The 22,868-nt window shown below is 41.0% G+C and overlaps 1 protein-coding gene across 6 annotated transcripts in view; it reads right to left on the reverse strand.

Moving 5' to 3' along the window:
* exd (extradenticle) overlaps positions 1 to 22,868 on the reverse strand; it is a 706,865-nt gene that overhangs the window by 31,129 nt on the left and 652,868 nt on the right. For 4 of the 6 annotated variants that reach the window (XM_067143186.2, XM_067143187.2, XM_067143191.2 and 1 more), the window contains exons 7-8: positions 9,999 to 10,147; positions 5,152 to 5,196 (exon numbers count right to left, since the gene is read on the reverse strand). In XM_067143186.2, coding sequence (XP_066999287.1) covers positions 5,152 to 5,196; positions 9,999 to 10,147 — 194 coding nt within the window. Of the gene's footprint in view, positions 1 to 5,127; positions 5,197 to 9,998; positions 10,148 to 22,868 lie in introns of all 6 variants that reach the window. The other 2 variants (XM_067143189.2, XM_067143190.2) reach the window with 1 other exon arrangement.

Below are 22,868 nucleotides of genomic sequence, written 5' to 3' on the forward strand. Positions count from 1 at the left end.
GCAGGGTTAATGCCCAGCCTCATACAGCATGGTTACCACAGGTTTGCCTTCGTCATGTCAACATACTTCCTAGACCAGAAAGGTCTCCAGACCTTTCGTCTTCGTCCATAGAGAACGTTTGGGGCCATAATGGACGGCAACTTCGGCCAACGACAACTACGGCAGAATTGGAGGGACAATTGCTTCATCTGTGGCAGGATCTTCTTCAGGGGGATATCCGACGTCTGTAGGCCACCATGCCCAACCGTATCGCTGCCCGTCTCCGTGCTGCACTATACTAAGTGCACCCTGCAATAAATGCTCGGCGTGGTACATATTCCGATGTTTTTTTTATACTACCATGTCCTTTGCCAGTACCCATTTATGTATCCTTGATGGTGCGCATTTTTAAATGCATGTTTTTGCAAATGAGTGCACTATAACAGCTTTTGCATACAAGACAAGATTTTTCCCCGATCAGGTGGCTAGGATTCGATTTCCAATTCTGCCCTGGAGGAATAAACATTTTGGTATCAGGTTTGGAATGAGGTGCTTTCAGCTAGGGAGCACAACTAAGAGAAGAGGATTCGAAGCCCATTCTCGGCCATTCTAGAAGCATCTCTCATGATTTTTAAAGCCAGTTTCATACAAAACCCAGGATATTATCTACCATACTAGCCACGGACATAAACATTAGTAAGACCGGGCTGAGTGGCTCAGAAGGTAGAGCGCAGACTTTCTGAGACCAAACTGACAAGTTGGATCTCGGCTAAGTCTAATGCTATTTGAAGGTGTTTAAATACGCCACGCTCGTGTTAGTAACTGTACCGGCGGGTAAAAGAACAACCGCGTGACAAAATTCCGACGACTGGCTTTACGTAGACTAGCAATTTAACATTATACAAATGTTTACGAAAACATGTTTTTAACAATTCACTTCATACTCGAACCTTACAAATGCTGATTTTATAGATCAATAATAGACCACCTTTAATCCTTAGTAAAGTTCGAGTTTTTATTACTATCCTGCAGGTTCACTAAACATACAATAGAAGGGGGCGCCAAGCAAGCCTATTACTAATACAAGTGAAGAAAGGTTCTGTGATCATTATCAAGAAAGCTATAGCACATTACATCCAATATATATCACGAACCATCACATTTCTGAAAGATAAAGTGTAGTATTTGCCTTCTGCAGCATTTAAAGTTATTAGATTTATAAAATTACTACTTAACACAGATAATTAAACGGCATGTTTACTAAAAGGGTGTCTAATCATCCCGATTTTTTTTTTTTTTTTGGCAAAATGTTCCACTGTTGCGATTTATTTCAAATGTCCCACTTTTTCAATGACGCTTTGCCAATGTATTTTACGCTGGTTTGTAGTTAGTTTCTGAAAGGTGGTGTAAAATGTTAGCTTACTTAAACAGTAAAAGCACTAAAATTCAGAACATGGTTCAAATGGTAGGATTTTGGCAATTCCTGGGTCAAATGCTGTTATGAAACATATTTTTCCCCTACTGAACAGTCTACGATCAAATGATAAAAACAGACTGAGATCTGAAATAATCAGAGCCTTGCTCACTGTCAAGACAGATTTCAATAAATTATCATGTGCGAAACTATATGAGAGTCTTAAAACAATCAGCACTTCTTGGAAAAGTAAACAAAACAGAAAAGAATGGGGAGAAAGAATCGTCTACTTCAGGTGAATAAGAAGAATAAGAAGAAGTCGTTCGGGTCATTTCAAGGTAAAATACAAAGGTAAATGTGAATGATCATAACAATTTTGTCGACAAAAATTGTGTTTTCTTAGAAATGCCCTTTTTCTTCAAACATTTTGCAAAGTCCTCATTTTCATCAAATAAAATGGACTCCCTAGTTAAATACTGATTTGCATACGAAATATTGATTAGCTTTGTTTGCATGTCTGGTCTTCGTGAGATACAATGAAATGATGTGCTTTATAGGTCTGATTTTAAAAGTATTTTATGTTAAACAAAAATTTGAGTGTTTATAAAGAAACTCCGGTAAAATTACTTCGTAATTGAGTACAGGAACATCGTTAGTAACGGCATTTGAAAAACCATCTCGTGCGTATCGCGAACATCGGAAAACATAGCATAAAGATAATTAATTTTCTATGAGACGAGGGAAGGTAGGCGAACTCCTTGGCGGCCGCTAAACGTTCGCTCATCTCATCACTGGATGTTAATGGGGTGTTAATGGCTGACGTGGAGAGTGCTCGAAGCTTTGTCAACACGCGCAATGCATGCTGGGGGCGGGCAAGCGGCGCGACACAACGCCAGCACACCACAAGCTCACAACTTACAATTAAATTAATAAGTGAGTTCACAGGATAGGACGCAGGCAGACTTACGGTATCAGGCGAAGAACCTAACAACTTATCTCTGTGAAGAATAGCGGCAAATAATGCTACATGGACAACAGCGCACCACCAAATGTTGGGCAAAGACGCAGCTCGAATACTTTTGGCAGGAAACCACAGCACTGGCACAGTAATTTCTAAGAAAGTCCAAATCGTAGGAAGGAAAGCGACTCTAATTCGACAGAAGGACATTTTAAACGCAATTTAATTACAAACTATAACGACAATTTCAACAAAATAGATCTGTACTAGCTGGCGTATTATTAATGAAGTAGGCCTATTATCAGATAATCATAATAATGGCGTGTGGCCTCCGAAGAGGCCTGATGCAGGTCTTTCGAGTTGACGTCGCATAGGTGACCTGCGCGTCTGAAGATGGAGCCCTACCTATGATGAATTGTAATAAAGACGACACACACACCCTCAGCCCCCGAGCCATCGCAATTAACCAATGAAGGTTCAAGTCCTCGAACCGGCCGGGAATCGAACCCGCGACTCGCTAGACCAAAGGCCAGCATGCTAAGCATTTAACCATGGAACACGGCATTATCGGATGAATTCCACGCATTTTCATCAGTCTCAGAATCGACTATACTGTGTTCGGAGCGAAATGTTTTATTACACGACATTTCCGTATTCCCGCAGCCTCCCTTGGTAAGTTTCGGTATTGCCCTAAAGGAGGGAAATGCATTCCTAGCGTTCAATGAGTCGAAGTGATTTTATAAGCAGAAAAGAATATCCACCGCGTGACTATCGATAATTCGATCTGTAATAGCGTGCCTACTTCAGCAGTATCGTCCAGCATCTACATCAATTTAAAGTTTGGGACCAACGAATTTTACGACTTCCATCTATTGCCATTTCTTGATAGACGCAGTACTTACGCAGGCCAGAGTAAATTGTAACTTCCACCGAAGTCCCAGTTTCATCCCTGGCTGTGACAATATGGAAGCTGTTGGGGTATGGGTTGTGCTGAGTAATTATTTTTTTGCTAGCGGCTTTACGTCGCACCGACACAGATAGGTCTTATGGCGACGATGGGATAGGAAAGGCCTAGGAGTTGGAAGGAAGCGGCCGTGGCCTTAATTAAGGTACAGCCCCAGCATTTGCCTGGTGTGAAAATGGGAAACCACGGAAAACCATTTTCAGGGCTGCCGATAGTGGGATTCGAACCTACTATCTCCCGGATGCAAGCTCACAGCCGCGCGCCTCTACGCGCACGGCCAACTCGCCCGGTGTGCTGAGTAATAACATTTGTTATGAAAGGTCATAGGGTCAGTCGTGCGGCAAAAGCACTTAGTCCCAGTGAGGAAAGCAATGGCAAACATACGCACTTCTCATCTTGCCTAGTAAGCCCCATTTGATACCGCCATTGGTTTTTCTATAACCACATAACCTTTCGTGGTATTATTTGAGGATTCAACCAACCTCTGGGCTGATGACATAAAAGACAAACGTATACGACTATGTACCAACTTTATCACCATAACTGAACACAGCATCTTTATGTGACAGATCGACTCCTGAGTAATGTATCTTTGATTTCGACCAGTGTGTGTCCTGAGCATACTATGCTAATTAACCGTATTAACGTAATTTCTATTTAATAACTGTGTATTCAGTCTGTTGAATACCCGAAAATCACTACCGACGGTTATGCGGTTATAGGGAAACCGCAAAAACCAGCGGCTGTGTCATTATGAGGCATACAAGGCATGGTGAGGAATGAGGTAGTTTGCCATGCTTTCCTCACTGGGCCAGCAAGTGCTACTACGATCGGTCTGATGAGTAACTCCTTTTGTACCATCCAGACGCACTATTAGTAGTGGCCGTGTCGGGCTGAGTGGCTCAGACGGTTAAGGCGCTGGCCTTCTAACCCCAACTTGGCAGGTTCGATCCTGGCTCAGTCCGGTGGTATTTGAAGGTGCTCAAATACGACAGCCCCGTGTCGGTAGATTTACTGGCAGGTTAAAGAACTCCTGCGGTACTAACTTCCGGCACCTCGGCGTCTCCGAAGACCTTAAAAAAGTAGTTAGTGGGATGTAAAGCAAATATTATTATTATTATTATTATTATTATTAGTGGCCGTGCTCAGCACCACTCAGACCTCAGCGGCTTCCACACTGCTACAGCCATAAACGAGGCTAAGACTTCCGCAGAAGCTACATTTTGCTCTGGCGTGTATCAAAAGACAGACGCAAAAATAATGTATTAATTTAATAACTAGTATAGATTTGTCCTTGTTCAACTTCATCACATCATTAAGAAAATGTGCAAGTACTGCGTTTTCGTTTCTTTCTCCTGCTAGCTGTTTCCCTACGCCAAAAAATGTTCAACCATCTTATAATCCACGGGTAAATATATAAAATATTTTAAAATTGTGAACCACCTTTTTTTATTTGAACAAAACACCAACAGGCCGGACTGTAGATTATGAAACATTCGCAATGCAGAAATGCTGTTTATCACGGAGTGGTGCTGACCGAAGTCCAAGTTAGACTACTATTTAAATCAGAGATAGACTGTCAGGATCTATCGGCATGAGCCTTTAACAGAACCCACCGATTTTTAATTTCTTGGTAGTTGGTTGAAGAATAGGTAAGTGATATGTTGCTGTTTATGAGACACTGAGAGTCACTGGTGTGATGATTTGTGTCGCTCACTCGAACTAAAGCTAGAGAACCGTAATCACAGCTGAGAACAGTTGTGATGGCGGTAGTTACAATAGAGTAAGGTAAAAAAGCTGGGCTATACCTACAGATCAGTCAGAATAGTCGCTCACCTGATGCATGGGATCATAGCCCATACTTCCGTCCGTGTATGGGGGCTGAAACACAAACAAACAAAACAGTTACAAAACAGAGTATTATTGTTTATTCCCTTTAAATATATTGTATGGTTTACTCACCCAGAGGAAATATCAATTACACACACATATGAGTCCAGAGCAGAGATTTTAAAATCTGTAATATTTTAATTTGCACATTAACCACTGTGGATAGTGTAGCACCCAATTGGCTCATGCATTTTAATAGGTTCATGTTTTCATCAGATTTTACAGAGGGCACAAACACGGGGATTTCTCCCCAAGTGTATTAATTTCACTTTACGAATTACACATTATGTAATCAGGTTTGAAGGCAAAAGCATTTAATCATAGGTCTGTTTTCATTTACTTTGCTGTACGAGAGTGAAAGCTTGGTACATTCTGGATATCTTATTCATAAGTTAGACTGGCTGCTGGTACAAACAAGTACGATCTGTGGTAGGTTACTCGAAATGAGGAGATTAAAGGTTAAGTTAGGAATAAACTCGATGGATGAATTTGTATATATAAACCAGCTTCAGTGGTGGGGTCATGTGAAGTGAATGGGAGAGGATAGGTTACTTAGGACAATACCGAACTCGGCCGTAGAGGGTAAGAGAAGTAGACAAAGAGACGACGGTTAGGCTCAGTTTCTTTTAATGATTTGATGATAACAGGTGTAGAACTAAACGAGGCCAAAGAGCAAGTGCAAAACTGAGGAGTGTGGAGACGATTAGTTAATTCAGAGACCGAAAGGCATAAGTCTCTAATGAAGATGTACAGTATGTATGTACTTAAGTTAGCAAAATACAATTACACGACGCAGCAAAGTAAAGGAAATTAAGATCAACATTTAGAGAGCTCTATTTATTGAAGAATTTGTACAACAAAGGTATTTTCCGGAAGAATGTAAGTGCCCATACAGTACTAGGCAACATGAAGGAAGCCTACATTTACTCCCTCTGGCGCTTTTAAAATTTACAATAAGAAAGGGACTACGATCGTATTCAAAACTAATTTATCACAGCTAAACAAGACAAATACAAACAACATTCATTTCCATTACCAGTTGAACTGAACATGGAGAATAAGGTCTCAGAAATTATCGTTCGTTCCTCCATCCTGAACGGCATCTCACTGGTGCTGAACAGTTTGTGAAGAACAAAGAGTCATATTGATATTATTACAATTTATTTAATATTGTAAAAATATTTTTATATCCGTGTTTCTAAGAAAAAAAAAATATATTTGTTCGGGGCGTCGACCTATAGAAACCTTTTTCCCCTACTTGCACCATATGATATGAACATGCGTATAATTGGAACGGAGGAAGTGTAGAGTGTTGAATGCGAGGAAAGGAACGTGAGGAAGAAAGTTTACTCACCACAAATTTAACTTCATAAAACTTCCTCAACAATGACGCCCACCCGCGAAGAATGTTGAGGAGGAAGAGGATGAAACTGATAATTTCCAAAATGTAAAGCCAACTTTACTGTGGTATGTAGTTCAGTGAGAGAGTGTCAGCATCGGGATCCCAAGATCGCGGGTTGAACACCGGTATGAAGGACGGAAGAAGATCAATTCGACACTCCATGTCATGGCATTGGCACGTGAAAGGGCATGCAAAATATCTCTGTCAACACATTTAGTGTTTATCCGACAGAATTAATTAAAACTCGGGCATAGATCCGCCAAAAAGTGATCTATTTCTCTGCCATCCGGTACAGTAAAATGGAACGTCGAAAATGGCACGCAAATAGCCTAAATAGCGTCAAATAGCCTACAAATGCCTATACGTGGTAGCTGAGGTCGTACAATTATTATTGAAAATGAAAATCCACAGCCTGTTACCAGTCATTCGACCGGGTCAGGAATGGAATGAATTATTATTATTATTATTATTATTATTATTATTATTATTATTATTATTAACGCGGCATGTTATTTCTCAATCTTCATAGATAAGGGGTGTATACCAAGTTCACAATATGAAATAGTTCACACAAGCTTTTCTTTTTGCAATAGCGATATTATGCGCAATGCTCATGAGAAGTATAACTTTTGTATTTCAATTTTTTTTCGATCTGTAATCCACTTTCAAATGTGTTTTGAAAACGAGATAAAATATGAAATTATGCGATATAAATACGAAAACTAAGATTTAAAAACTATATTTTTTATTCTTCCTCTGGAAATTTGCACACGCAGCTCTGTAATGTATTTGGGGTCCTACCACAATTGTAGATGCTGAAAGTTTCAGTAGGATAAACACAACTTAATTGTACGTGACAGAAGAATACAAATGACAAAAATAAAACATTCAGGTATATTCTATGAATTCCTTCAACAGTGTCACTGATTCATAAACATGACTTGAGTTCATTTTATTTATTTTATTTTTACTATTCTGAGTTTTCATTAACATAACTGTGCTATTTTTTAATTAAAAATCTAAAATGTACAATTTTAGTAAACTATTAGCTCTATACATATGCCATTTTAATTAAATATTATCAAAATACATTATCTACAGTATGTATCACAAAAACTTTTATTCTACCTGTATGTTTTACTTTGAAACTCTAAATTATAAATGCTACGTAATGCTAAATGTGCAAATCAAACTGCTAAATTTATGACTTCAAAACGTTAAAAATCACCACCCTTACACATAGGTAGGAGTATTGTGCAATTCCGGAAACCACCAACTGCACAAATTCGAGAGACTTTCTCAGCCCCTTGGAGCAGACAGAATTGCGAGACGTGTGTATCAATCCGGGGGCTCCACTTGTGATGGGTTCTTCACTGTTTTTTTCTTCTATCCTACACTTACACGTGTCCGACTCCCGAAATTATTAGATTTGTGAACCCGAAGGAGTCAATTCTGTCCATTGTAATACTTGTACTTCGCTTTCTTACACTACCTTTATATCAATGCCTCTTCAACTGAATCTCAATGAACGACAAGTCACCTATACCAGTTATTCCCAAACTTTTCCTTCAGAGTACCACCAGAGATGAGAACTATATTTAACAGACCTACATTAATATGCCAGGGGCTGGCTGGACGAGGCGGTAAAGGCGTGCTCGGTTCGCCCGGAAGAACGTGGGTTCGAATCCCCGTCAGAAAGTCGTAACATTTAAGAAGCGAGATTTCCACTTCCGGAGGTGCATATGGCCCTGAGGTTCACTCAGCCTACACCGAAAATGAGTACCAGGTTAATTCCTGGGGACAAAGGCGGCCGGCCATCACGTGCCGAGGTTAACAATGGTGGAAGCATTTACCTTCATGGCCTGTACGGAGGTGACTTTGACATTAATTTGCCAAGTTATATAATCTTAACGGATGATGATCCGTAAATCCCAATCTGTGCAACATTCATGTATCTTTATATTAAAAAAAATATATACAATAATTTTAAAACATTTAACTGTTACCTATCGGATAAACGAGAACAGGTGGTAATATATGAACTATGAAAAGCATGAATTACGTGTCAAGACGCGCACCGTAGAAAAAAATTCTGTTTAATTCTAAAAAGTTTATTCGGGTAAGTGAATTTCAATACTACAGAACCTATGTCTCCACGGGTACACACACAGTACTATTAGTTTGGTAACCAATGTATTGGATTAAAACCTTAACTACCGGTTGTCGTCAGTCGCTTTGCACTACGTTTTCTCTATTCTCGCCAGTCATTCTTGGCTTTCTAGACCGGAGCCGTTATCTCATTGTCAGACAGCTCCTCAACAGTTCTCACGCAGGCTAAATGGACCTCGAAGAAACACTTAGGTCCAGTAAAAATCCCTGGTCTGACCGGGAATTGAACCTGGGGCATTGAAATAAGAGTCAGGCACGCTATCCCTAGACCGCAGACCTGACACTTAAGGAACTTCTCTAGAAAACACATCATATGATCTATTACTATTACGATATATTTTTAATCATCGAGCAGACTTCTCTCTAAACCCAGCCCTCATAAACATCAAGTATGTTTTGCATCGCAGTATCACATTATCAAGAAAATATTGATCACCTCTAAAAATCACGTCTTTAAGAGTTAATCTGCAATCCTGTCTCTCTTTCATGATCGTCAAAATATTAGTCTAAAAATACTACCTTCAGTTTATCCCAGATATTTCTGGGGACGCTGGAGCCGCTCAGTCTCATTCTGGTTTTGGCCAGGTGCCCTTTCTGGAGCCACGTGATTTGTGATATGAAAACCTCAACCCAGGATCGACCGGGATTCGAACCTCAAGCCTTCCGGGTGAGAAGCCAGCAAATGCGCGACTAAGCTAACCACGCCTACTATACTAATATTAATCTCTTATTCGTTATTTTACAATTTGGCAATTTTTGACAGAATCGCTAGGTACCGTGATAACGGGAGCCCATTTAATGCAGGTTCCTTTCAGCATCTCATAGAGAACATACTTTTAGCCAGCCATGATTAATTGAAGACTTGGATACTGTTAGTTCTTTAAGTTTTGAAACAATTCATTAATATAGTTTCAACTAACATAAATTCCAAGCTATAGGACTTGTGGTCTAGACATTTTGCTCCCAAGCAAAGTGACCTGAGTTCGAATAAGGGTGACTTCAGGGGAAAAACAAATCCGCCCTTAAGTTCCCATCAAGTCTCGACATCTCTCCGACACCCTGAGAGCTTCGGTGACCCCACATAAACGTGGTCCCAAGTTAAAGGAGAGGTCAAAGGGAGGTTGATGAAGTTCACATCCAGCCAGAGTTGTGGAAAACCAAGAAAACTGTTCACATAATATTTAGCTGGAACAGATATCTAGCGCTGTAAGTTAGTACGTACCTGAGAGCCTGGCATGGAGGAGCTATAGTCCCCCCCGTTCATGCTCATGCTGTAGCCCATACTGTCCTGGGGGCCACCAGGGGGCGCGGGGGACATCATAGGGGTGGGGGTCCCCTGGGAGGCGGGACCGAGGCTGTACGGAGAGGCGCCTGCAACACACAATACTCAAATTAGACTCGTGTGTACAAAGTAGAAGGCTTTCCGATAAGAAAATGATTTATTAAACCATGCTTTCTATTAAACTGTTTTCACTGGAAATTTCGACATTAATGTCATGGCATCTGACCACCTGTAACAACCATACCAAGAATAGTATGGCATTTCAGTGGCATACACCAGTATTTTTAAATTATAAAGATTAAACAACACACATGGTAGTGTTCGACAAAATCACAATTAAACAATGTGCTCAAAATTTATTCGCCAACCTAAATTACCATACTACAAAGCTGGAAAAACACCAGGTCATCGGTCACCATGGCGACGAAATAAAGTGCGTAGACGCCTAAAATTGTGTAATTTTTCACTGCTAAATTTCAATCTGACGGCAACATAATACTTCCGGGAATTCTTTCTACTCTAGACACAAAATAATAAAAATATGGTGGCGTTTTAAAAAACTCGACAGAAAAAGTGCATATAAAAATCAGGAACTGCCCTTCGAGATTTTGGTACTGAACTGAATTTACTGACTACTCACTTAAATCAAAACTGGCCTATAAAGAAGAGAAAAATATGTTGAAATTCATACTAGAGGGATGAGCGGTACAAATGTAGAGGAATTGGACAGAAGTTACCACTACATGATCTAGTTGCCAAAATTGTTTCTACGAATGCAACTCAGGAAACTCATCAGCATTGCTGCAAACGTCAACAACTTCATGTGAAATGGAGTTTAGTAATATGAATCTATTAAAATATATGTCGAGATCTTCACTGCAAGCATACAACATAAATCACCTCATGAGGAATGGCCCAAGCCAACAAGATTCTGAACCTGCAAAATCAGTGGCTCAGACGGTTGAGTCGCTGGCCTTCTGACCTCAACTTGGCAGGTTCGATCCTGGCTCAGTCCGGTGGTATTTGAAGGTGCTCAAATACGTCCGCCTCGTGTCGGTAGATTTACTGGCACGTAAAAGAACTCCTGATGGACTAAATTCCGGCACCTCGGCGTCTACGAAAACCGTAAAAGTAGATAGTGGGACGTAAAGCAAGTATTATTATTATTATTATTATTATTATTATTATTATTATTATTAAATCAGTACGGCACTGGTATTTTCACTCAGAAGGATATAGACTTGTAAGAAGGAATCAGTGGTGACGGCTGAAGGTAAAGAAACCGAACTGATCAATAATATACAGTTAAGCAAGTGAATTTTACTGTCTTGATGGTTCCTAGATTTGTTCTGACTTATCCAGCAATATGCCCAGTCTGGTGTTAGATCAGCTTAATGAAGAGAGGGGTTGCATTGAAATGTTCACACTGTCTTCATACTTAGTAAGAACTTTACCAAACGTACGGCCTCCGAAGAGGCCTGGGTGCAGGTCTTTCAAGTTGACGCCGTCAAGGTAACCTGCACGTCTGTTGATTTCTAATGATGAAGAGAGTACACACACCCTGCCCCCGAGCCATCGGAATTAACCAATGGAGATTAGAATCCCCGACCCTGCCGGGAATCGAACCCGGGACCCCCTGGACTAAAGGCCAGTACTCTTAATCATTTAGCCGTGGAGTCGTGCGGAGGGCCAATAATACAACAGAACAATATCTGTTGACCAACAAGAGCCATCGTCTGAAATACAAAATATATTCCACCCCTCAGTTCCCTTCCCAGATACGGGGTCGGGGATGAGGAAAGCGGAAATTATTCGGTATGTTTTACGGCCGGATGCCCTCCCTGACCCCAAAACTCAGTTGAAGAGCTAATGAAAATAAAATAAACGACGGTGGATAAAACTGGGTAAGAAGGTGGAAGGAATTCCCTGTGGCCTACGAATAGGAACTGTCCCGGTATTTGCCTGGAAGAAATATGGGAAACCATACAAACATATTCTGAGGACAGCCGACGGTGGGGTTTGAACCCATTCTTCTCCCGAATGAAGAACTTGGCTGCGTAGCCGTGGCGTCAACACACGCGGCCACTCCGCTCGATGTGAAAATATATTCTTTATTTGTGATTACGTGGAACATTAACGGAGTTTGGAATTCCGAAAGCTTACCCACTTGACCATTTCCGTGTTCATAGAACTGAACACAGGCATCTTATAACGTGTTCGATTAGGATTACCTTTTCTTTTTTCTTTTTCTATCGGTTTTACGTCGCACCGACTCTGGCAGATCTAGGACAGGGAAGGAAGCGTCCGTGGCTTTGAGGCCCAGTCTGGTGTGAAAATGGGAAACCATGGAAAATCATCTTCAGGGCCGCCGACAGTGGGGTACGAACCCACTATCTCCCGAACTGAAGCTCACATCTACACAAGAATTACTCTATTCGGTGAAGTACAGATACCAGATCACAGGGATTGTATATTGTATATGATTATATATAGGCCTACAAGGTGATACATTGGCGATATGCACAACAGACAGGATGTACCATAATAACTATACATAATTTTCTGATGTGACACAGGAGATGAAAATAAACATTTTTTTAAATAATGTCCGGAAATGCTTAGTTTCCAAGTTACAGTGATAAGAAGGAAAAATGACGAAATTGGAAAGTTACCTTATTTGCTTTCTATAGTTACAGTCATTTTTAGCTAATACCACATATGAAGAAAATGATACTCACACACTACAGGAACTGATCAAAACTGCGACCGCCATTGTTGACAAACAAAGTAAATAACGCCGTATGACCGAACGACGAATCCTTGGAAATAACTGTGGTCGGTTAAGATCATCGAAAGCAAGAATAATTCTAGCAACTAATTATTCTGCTGTGTCGACGAACGTTTCATAACCACCCCAAACACAAAAGTCAACTTGAATCACATCTGAGGAATATGCCGGCCAAGCAACTAGACCTCTCCAAATACGAATCAAAAAATATGCATTTAAATAATTTCGATAATTTTAAGCTGAAACGTGCGGATGCAACATCGTGCTGAAAGATCACGTTTCTCCGAATATAAATCGGGACATCTTCAAGTAGCAGCTCCGGAAGTATTTCCGAGACAAAAAATACTACGAACATGTTCATTCAATCGCGCAGATATACAATATTCACAGAAAATTTCCACTGATTGTGGATATTCTCCACAGCTTTAGGATTCGTGTTACTCCAAATGTGACTGTTGTGTGTATTGTGATAACCATCTGTTGAAAAACATAATGCACCTCCTCAGTCCATAGTATAAGTCCAGTAAGGTGGTGGTGGTGGTGGTGGTGGTGGTGGTGGTTATTGTTTTAAGATAAAGTACAATTGGGCAACCATCCTCCATTGTAAGTATAGTAAAATCAAGCTCATTGTTAACTGTACGTAAATACCATTCAGGAAGTTGTCTCTTACGATAATGTGGGATTAATGTCTGTACTTTCTGGATATGAAATGGTTGCAGTTCATACTCACTCAAGATTCTCCATATAGACATTTGACTGGTGCCATCGAATGGGTAATAGTTCGAGTGTTAGTAGGTGGATGATTTTCAAACCTCTGAAAAACCTCATCTTCAAAGTCCAATACTCTCACGGTTCGATTCGCTCATGCATCTACTTTCTTTACCTGGAATTGGCCAAAATCTCTAAGACGTTAATCCAGTCTTGAAAATTTTGTATGGCAAGGAATACGGCGCTGCGTGTGCTGCCCCTCGTAGATTCGCTTTGCCAAATTAGCATTGCTATAAACTGCTCCGCATGCATTATGCATGTCTGCTAATACAATATTTGTATAGCGATGTATTTAAATGCCTTAAATTAACAGATGTGTGTATGTTCAGTCACAGAATATATTTTGTGACACAGCAACAAACTAACCCGCGCACAATTGTTCATTATTTTCATAGTTAAAAAAAAATTCGTGTGGCTATTTCTAGCCGAGTGCATCCCTTGTAAGGCAGACCCTCCGATGAGGGTGGGCGGCATCTGCCATTTGTAGGTAACTGCGTGTTATTGTGGTGGAGGGTAGTGTCATGTGTGGTGTGTGAGTTGCAGGGATGTTGGGGACAGCACAAACACCCAGCCCCCGGGCCATTGGAATTGACCAATGAAGGTTAAAATCCCCGACCCGGCCGGGAATCGAACCCGGGACCCTTTGAACCGAAGATTTTCATAGTAACGAGAATAGATAAAAAATAAATGCAACCAGATGTGAGTGATGAGCTCTGTTTTTCAAAAACAAAGCATTTCCAGACACTATTAAGAAGAAAATGTTTATTTCATGTGCTCTATCACATCAGAAAATTAGAACAGTTATTCTGATATACCCTTTATAATCACCTTGATGAAATTAAGAAGTAGGCTACTGCTGTTCTACAATTATTGCCAGTAAAAACCTCAATTCGTTCTGAACAGAGATATCGGGAATAACTTCCAATGAAAATGCTCAGAAAGTATTTAGAAAGCTGTTAATCCCGAAATTTTTCACTTAAAAACAAATATCGTCATCACAGATAAGTATCATAATTTAAGTAGTAAATATGCAAAAATCAGCACCCGATGTATAAGGTAAGTTCAAAAGAAATGTGGTCCGAATCGTGGAGAGTAAATAGCATCAAACCCATACCGAGAGCACGGGAAGTGATACGGTTGACAAAATACATCTCCAGGCCCCTCCCCCCTCATTCTCTAGGCCTTCCAACTAGGCCTCTGAGAAAGCTTAGATTGGCGTCTTTCATACGATGATGACGATGTGTTCAAAAATAGTAACGCTGAAAATGAATCAGAAACGGCGTTGATTGGGTCTTAAAGACGCAACAAGGATATCTCTTCGGGACTTAGTGTATATCCGATTTACAAGTATCAACATACATTTCACAAACCGATAAGGTAATTTTGCGATGTAGAGCTTACAGACGAATAAGAGAAAGAAGAACTTCAGGCATAGTCGCCAAGGCCATTGTATCCCCCACCGGGAGCCATTGAGTGGCAGCGGAACATTTGCTTCTGTCCCATAACACACTTGAAAGCTATTAAGAGCGCGTGCCTGAGCTTGAAAGTAGGAAGTTGTTGCCTACCTCGGCACTGACTGCTTATTTCCGCACAAATGCATCTGTTCATAGAAGCATTCAAGAAATTACGACTTCCTTAATTCCCTTAGACTTTATAACTTAACCATAGTTACGTAAAAACCTAAAAGTACTAAAGAGAACTAAAGCACCTACGCACTGCTTTGTATACTAGTATACACTTAAATTGTAGTGGAGGTGGAAAGCAGCAATGCTTCTTTTGAGGAAGCTCGGTTGCGTCATTTACAGGGTGGATCTACAAGGTTGGAGGGTGAGTAAAACTGTGCTTAAAAGACTTTTCCGCTCCTTTTGACGCCGACTGGGAAAACAATGGCCGAGGCTGAGGTTTTTCCAGAACCAGGTGCAAAGAGTTTCAGTAATGCCCATATGGAGAACCTTGGTAGTGTTACGTGCCAGCCCCGTAGTAGCTCCTTTCAATACTTCCAAGAAGGGGCTGATGACTCAGACGACCTGGAATCTCCCAGCCGGTCTGTGGGGTGGGGCCGGCCTTTCCGTGTATTGTTCTCGGCGACCGGCTTACCTGTGAGTTCCTTGGAGATTCAACGGGAATGTTCTGCCTGTAGTGACATCGTGAAATTTCTGGATCAAATCACGCGAGCTATAAAAAGGGAGGCTAGCCGCGGACAGTCAATCAATGTTGGACTCGGAGTCAGTGTTGGACTCCGGCGTGAAGCCAGTGTGACACTCAGTGAGTTGGAGTTCGGTGGCTGGGCTGAGGGCGACAGAGGTATTGGCTTTCGCTAGTGTCCCACCGAGGTCTGAACCAGGAGCTGCTGTTGTGGTGTCTGAGAGACCAGTGTGTTGGTGAAGACGACAGAACGAAAGATTGTACTGTGTGTTCATGTAATTCTGTGGACTAAGGATTGCCGTGAGCCAGCGAGGAAACGCGCTATCGAGAGTGCGAGAATAAATGGACCTTTGTTAATGTTCGCCGTTGTGAGTATCGTCCTGCTGTTGAATACTGTTGAGCTGTTTAGTCGTTCACTGCATGGGACTGTGTGAAAAACTGGACTGCCATTGGAGTCGAACCGAGGAACAGTCGTCGTGTGTTGTATAACCTGGGGCACTGTGTTCAAATACAGCTGTCTACACACAGTGGCTGTAGGTGGTGACTGGAATTGGGGGGGGGGGGGAAGTGAAAGTAAGGATTAGTGTCCCAGGTAAAGGAACGGGCTGGACCCTTGCTGCACCGTAAGTTAGAGATATCTGTAAATAGACTGGTAATTAGTGTGGCCATTCATAACTGATTAGAATTGTTTGTGTTTAAATATGTGTGTGTGCGTTTATGAGGTCATCCTGAAATAAATTTGAGTAATGAAGGAGATGGAGGTTTATTTGTAACAATAGCTTTTACATTGTTTCTATACTTAGGCCTACTATCTTCGCTTTCTCTTCGTTGTATCACTCTTCAGCCAGCTTATAACAACATGTGACGCTGAAGATATGCCTGCATGCTTCACTATGAGTTATGACCGCCAATAATAGCAAATTATTCGGATTCTTTTTCCAAATAATATAAACTTCATTTTAATTTAGATACACACCACTACAAACCAATAATTATTTTAAGAGTTTACCTCTCTTCGTCCCATGCACATATAATATTCGTAATCAACACATATGAGACCTGGGGTATTTGATTATATTATGCAAATAAACAGAATATATTATGCCATTTACAAGTATACAAGTGGCTTATTGGGGCAACAGCCCCAATTTATTGAGAATGTTTAAACATACCGTACTTCTATAAAGCGATAAATCAATCTGTTAAGACAATATTTAAACAAATTCAACAAAGAAGCCTACGTGATGTTGTTTCGTAACAGTATTTTACATTTACTTACTTACTGGAACCGAGGAATTAAGACCTGAAAAATGAGCTAGCTCCTAAGATCATACAACATACCAAAATCCGGTCACTTAGTGTTCCTTACGGAATTAAACCCCGTATATAAGGACTGGCACGTGGCCGTGAAGTTCACTCAGTTTACACCAAAAACGAGTACCGGGTTAATACATGGGGTACAAAGGCAGCCGGACGTAGAGCTAACCACTTTACGCCATCGAGTGTCGAAGTTACGGATAGTGGAAGCCCTTAACCCCCACCCCTCCCTGGGCCTTCATGGCCTGTACGGAGATGAATGAGATTTCCTCTTATAAAAGGGACGAGAACAAACACTTCCATCCAACTGTTCAGATCAACATGATCGTGACAGCAAACTGCATTATAAAGATGGTTCAAATACGACAATGGTAGATATGAGGCGTGACTAAACGAGGTTTCCAGTAAAAGAACGAGATAGCAGTGGTAACTATGGTCAACAAAGAATGAATATCCTTACTGTATAGTGAGGACAGCAAAGGGAAACTACCTCACTCATCATGCCTAGTACGCCTAGTTATGGTACTGCCATAGTTTTCTGCGGTTTTTCTGTAACTGCATAACCTTTCGTGGTGCTACTGGAAGATCCAACCAGCCTCTGGGTTGAACACAATATTTCGGTGTAGATAGCGTTACGCTAACAGCAAAATGATTCTCCTTGCAAATGACGCATATTTCACCAGAAAGGTTGGGTGGTCTCTATGCGAGACAAGTTGAATTAAAGAACACGTCTTTGATATGTAAGGCGAAACCGTGTTGTAAGCTTTCCAGTATCTAGCCAACAGTAATACCGATCCATAAATAATAATAATAATAATAATAATAATAATAATAATAATAATAATAATAATAATAATAATAATAATAAACGTTCCTTCAATTACTATACATTTTAAGGGAAATTCTGTCTCTCACGAGTTCTTTAATATGCTGGAAGTCAGCCGCACGAAGTTCTTGCATTTAAACACCCTAAAATGCCATCGACCTCAATCAGGATTATAATTTTTCTTGCTATTTTTGCTAGTTGTTTTACGTCGCACCGACACAGATAGGTCTTACGGCGACGATGGGACAGGAAAGGGCTAGGAGTGGGAAGGAAGCGGCCGTGGCCTTAATTAAGGTACAGCCCCAGCATTTGCCTGGTGTGAAAATGGGAAACAACGGAAAACCATTTTCAGGGCTGCCGACAGTGGGGTTCGAACCTACTATCTCCCGAGTACTGGATACTGGCCGCACTTACGCGACTGCAGCTATCGAGCTCGGTAATTTTTCTTGAGTCAGAAGACAATACCGGTACCTACCTAACTACGCCTATGAGGTCGTCATTATACCACAAATTCAAATTATATTCTAAAATTCGTTGTCCTCAGCAATTACCGACACAGACAATCTCATTCTATTTACTGGCGCTGGATCAACCAATCCATCACATTTTAAACATACACTGACAATTTTAATAATAATGCTATTTGCTTTACGTCCCACTAACTACTCCTTTACGGTTTTCGGAGACGCCGAGGTGCCGGAATTTAGTCCCTCAGGAGTTGTTTTACGTGCCAGTAAATCTACCGACACGAGGCTGACGTATTTGAGCACCTTCAAATACCACCGGACTGAGCCAGGATCGAACCTGCCAAGTTGGGGTAAGAAGGCCAGCTCCCCAACCGTCTGAGCCACTCAGCCCGGCACACTGACAATTTTAATGCTACCTTGATATACTCATTATCTATATGGAAGACTACGAGCCAATTTATGTCCAGTAGTCCCTGAGGCTCCCAACCTCACAGAATAACGCTGAAGAATTAAAATATATCCCTTAGCGCCACAAGTTATTATAAACGCCGCAGTAGATTACCCTGTGAGCCTATCTCAACACGAGTTCCCTTTAACTGGGTAACAATAATTAAATTTATCCTACAGAAGATCGCGGTTTAGCGTGCTTTGAGAATTACTATATCGAGCTTCTGCAGGACCTGCCATGTAAATTCAGTTTTTGATATTAAATTAAATTAATTCTTATAAGCACAGCACCAAAAGCTCGTTTAAAAATTCACAGGGATGTGTAGTCTACAACAAAATCAGCGCTAACAATAATACTGAAAAACTTTCACGGGTAATGTGATCCTACAGTTAGTCTACAGATACGCAAGGCCCGAGACTCCTTCGTTCCCAACGCACAGTTTTTATTAAAATTAAAAAAGAGACGGACGTTTTTCTCTTAGTAGCCTAGATGGAACTGTGGTAAGAAGCAGTGTTTACACTGCTCTATGTCTAGTATGGACTAGAGCAATATGTGTGTTCCTTGCCTCACAAAGGAACTGTTTTGAGTTGGACCAGACAGATTTCAATGAAACTTGGGCAAATGGTCAATTAACACATCCTAAATGTAATGTTAATAATAATTTTGCCATAAAATCAATGGGAAGATCATAATCAATAGCTAAAAATTGCTAGCCGATTCGGAGCAGTTGGGTGACAATACGCAGGCACTGTTGAAATATAGCGATGGTTCTATTTAGAAGTCTCATAAAACATAACATTTTATACCAAAAATGAGATTTTGACAACATGAATAATATTTCACGCACAGGCACGTTACCTAAAATTATGTGCTTGTCAAGGCCCTATTCTCTGTGTCGCATGATGTGACCAAAAATCGGAATTTCTTTGCTGGCACACTGATGAAAACCTGATACGGATGCTCAGTCCTTTCAGGATGGACTCACCGGTACGAAATGCTGTCCAAGAAATGCGAAACACCGTTCTCCAGCACCACATCTCAAATGAGCTGATCCACTTTAGAATTGCAGCTCGCAAGGTCCATGTTTCAGCGCCGCAGAGGAAGAAACCAGAGTTTAAACCAGCGTCATCTTTAGCTTGACTGAAATGGAGCATTCCTTCCAAATATGAGATAGTTGAGTCATGATGTTCTTGGCCATGGCAATCCTTCTCCTGACCTCTATTTCACAACTGTTATTGCTAGTTTAATGGCACCAACGTACAACATCTCTGAAACTGTTTTCATTTCCCTGGGTGAGTTGATTTCAGTCGGTTTGCCCCCCCCCCCCCCCTATTAACAACTAACATTTTGACATTTTGCATGTTGATCTGAAACCCAAATTGATGATCTAATTTCTGTCTAGGTACAGAAGCTCCTGCCATGTCTGCGTCATCCACGCAATGAATACGGTGTCATTTGCATATCGGAGATTCGATATCTTCCTGCCACCAGTGGAAAATATTCTAGTCCATTCGTTCAGTGCAGCTATCATGATATATTCACCATAAATATTGTAGAGCACTAGCGACAACAGACCGCCTTGAGAACATCCTTTTGTGTCTTGAAAATTTCAAGCAACTTAGCATGTATCCTGACAATTGCAGTGTAGAAGAGAGAGACAGATTATTTCAACCAGCCAAGATGCCTGGGAACTCCCATTTCCAATAAAACATGCCATAACTTCTCCCACTGAACACAGTCAAAGGCTTTTCTATCATCTAAAAAATCAGACGGTCACAGGAAGCCAGGATTCTCTACTTTTTTTTTTTTTCCGATTAGCTGTCGGATGTTGAGTAGCTGTTCTCTGGCGCCTTTCACTTTGACGAAACCAACTTGTTTCAGGAGACTCTGTGAACTCTAGAGCCTCTCTTTCAGAACATTACAACGTGATATTGCCAGCATGCGAGACTAGAGATAAGGTCGTGTAATTATCGCATTTCATTGTCGAACCATTTTTAAGCGGATGGATAAAGATGAATATAACCCAGCTGGCCATTTGCCGTTTCTCCTTATTTTAGAGCACCAATATAGCCAGTTTCTTTCAATAATTCACCTGTTATGTTTTCAGAACCAGGTGCTTTGTATGATAGCAACGATGTGATTGTCTCTTTTGTTTCTTGAAAGAGAACTAGACTTCTTACTTCAGTCAACATTTACTGTACTGTCTCATTCTCTTATTCTTCCCTCCGAAAACCGTAAAAGTAGTTAGTGGGATGTAAAACTAATTCTTCTTCTTCTTCTTCTTCTTCTTCTTCTTCACAGCACTCTTTCCGTCTATTCAGTTCATTTCCAAAGTTATACCGCCGTTGCGCCTGCAAAATCCACAATGTGAAATATTTCAGCTTAGAAATTAGGCCGGTGAGGTCAACTAAAGTACAATATTGTGCGAGGAATGTCAAAGAACTCTCGCTCTTGGATGATACATGTGCTGCGGGTCAGTATTTCTTCACAACATTATCACTAGAGCCCGGACTATAAGTAATTAGTAGGCCTATTACATATTCCGTGGTCGGTAGATGCAGAGTGGATTTCGTCCCTTAAGAGGCCACGGCTTGCCCGTGGTCCAACAGCTTTGTACTCTGACCGGCCAACCGAGCAGAGGAGAGTTGGCCACGGCTCTACCGTGGCTCTACGCCTCGGCATTCGGGTCTGGGGCATAGTGCCGGACTACACGCCTGGTCCCTCCCATCGGCTGTCCTGAGAATGATTTTCCGTGGTTTTCCATTCTCCTGCGCTAAGGCGAATGCCGGGACAGTTCGTAGTATAGGCCACGGCCGCCCACTCCCTCACCTTCTCCGCACATCTCCTTCACCGTAACAAATCTTCCGGCCTGAGAGACGGCGTCACCGTCTAAGAGGCCCGCCTCTCCCTTCAGGGGAGGAATGAAAACGTTTAGTAGTAGTAGTAGTAGTAGTAGTAGTAGTAGTAGCATATTCTGTTGCCACATGTGTAGCTACAAGATAAGCTAAAATGTCTGCGAATCACACTAAAAGGATCATTATTCCAAGAGTTTAAAGTTGCAATTTTTTTTTTTTTTTTACATATTTCGATGCATAATAAATATTTTGATAAATATTACATATTTTAAATATTTTGAAGGATGTAGCATATTTGAAAGTAAACAATTCTTTTTTCACTAATTATACATCGATTTAAGTTCTTTTAATTAAACACTTGGAAATAGTTTAAAAAGCCTGTACGTCTCTAACATCTAAAAATAATTTAAAGTGAGGTATTCTGTAAAAGAATAGCATCCCTCAGCTGTGTTGATGGTGCAAGTCTTGGGTGTCTCCAGCTGTGTTTATCAATCTTCCCTTGCACAAACTGTGTCACACTGTTTTCCTCTCAGACTTCTTTTGTGATCCCTTTCCCAGTCCTCGGTTTAATGTCATATGTCAAAAGCGCCCTTTCTCTTTCTTTCCGTTATTGCACATGCTTCACTTCCATAAAGGGCTACACTCCATACAAAAGTCTTCAGAAACATTTTTCTTATAAGGATATTTGTGTTTGATGAGATCAAATTTATTCTCTCGTTATAAGGACCTTCCTTGCTTGAGTAAGTCTACAATTGAATATTTCTTTGCCGGGCAAATTGAAATCCGCACCAGTGACTTCATGTGAAGTTGAAAGGTCTTTTTCTACATATAAGAACATCCTAGGCCTTTGCGGGCAAGATGTAGTGTTTACAGTGCACTGTGTCTTCTGGTATGAGCTAGACTAAATTTGTTTCTCTCATTGACCTGTCTCAGTCTTATCCTTGGCTTTGACAATATGAAAGTGGCTGAGGTATGAGTGATGCTAGTAATGCCATTCTTTATGCAGCCAGTCCCTGCTCTGGATGGTGTGAAATTGTCGCTCATAGGGTCAGTTGGTGCACGCATTTCAGTGGGCTTGGCAGACTGATATGCAATAGCAACTTCTGGCTCAGTGAGGAAAGCAACGGGAAACTACCCCACTCCTCATTTACTAGTACGCCTCTTCAATGACACCTAGGCCATCTACGACAGCTAAT

Source organism: Anabrus simplex, chromosome 3, assembly GCF_040414725.1.
Source record: "Anabrus simplex isolate iqAnaSimp1 chromosome 3, ASM4041472v1, whole genome shotgun sequence".
NCBI classification, from domain to species: Eukaryota; Metazoa; Arthropoda; class Insecta; order Orthoptera; family Tettigoniidae; genus Anabrus; species Anabrus simplex.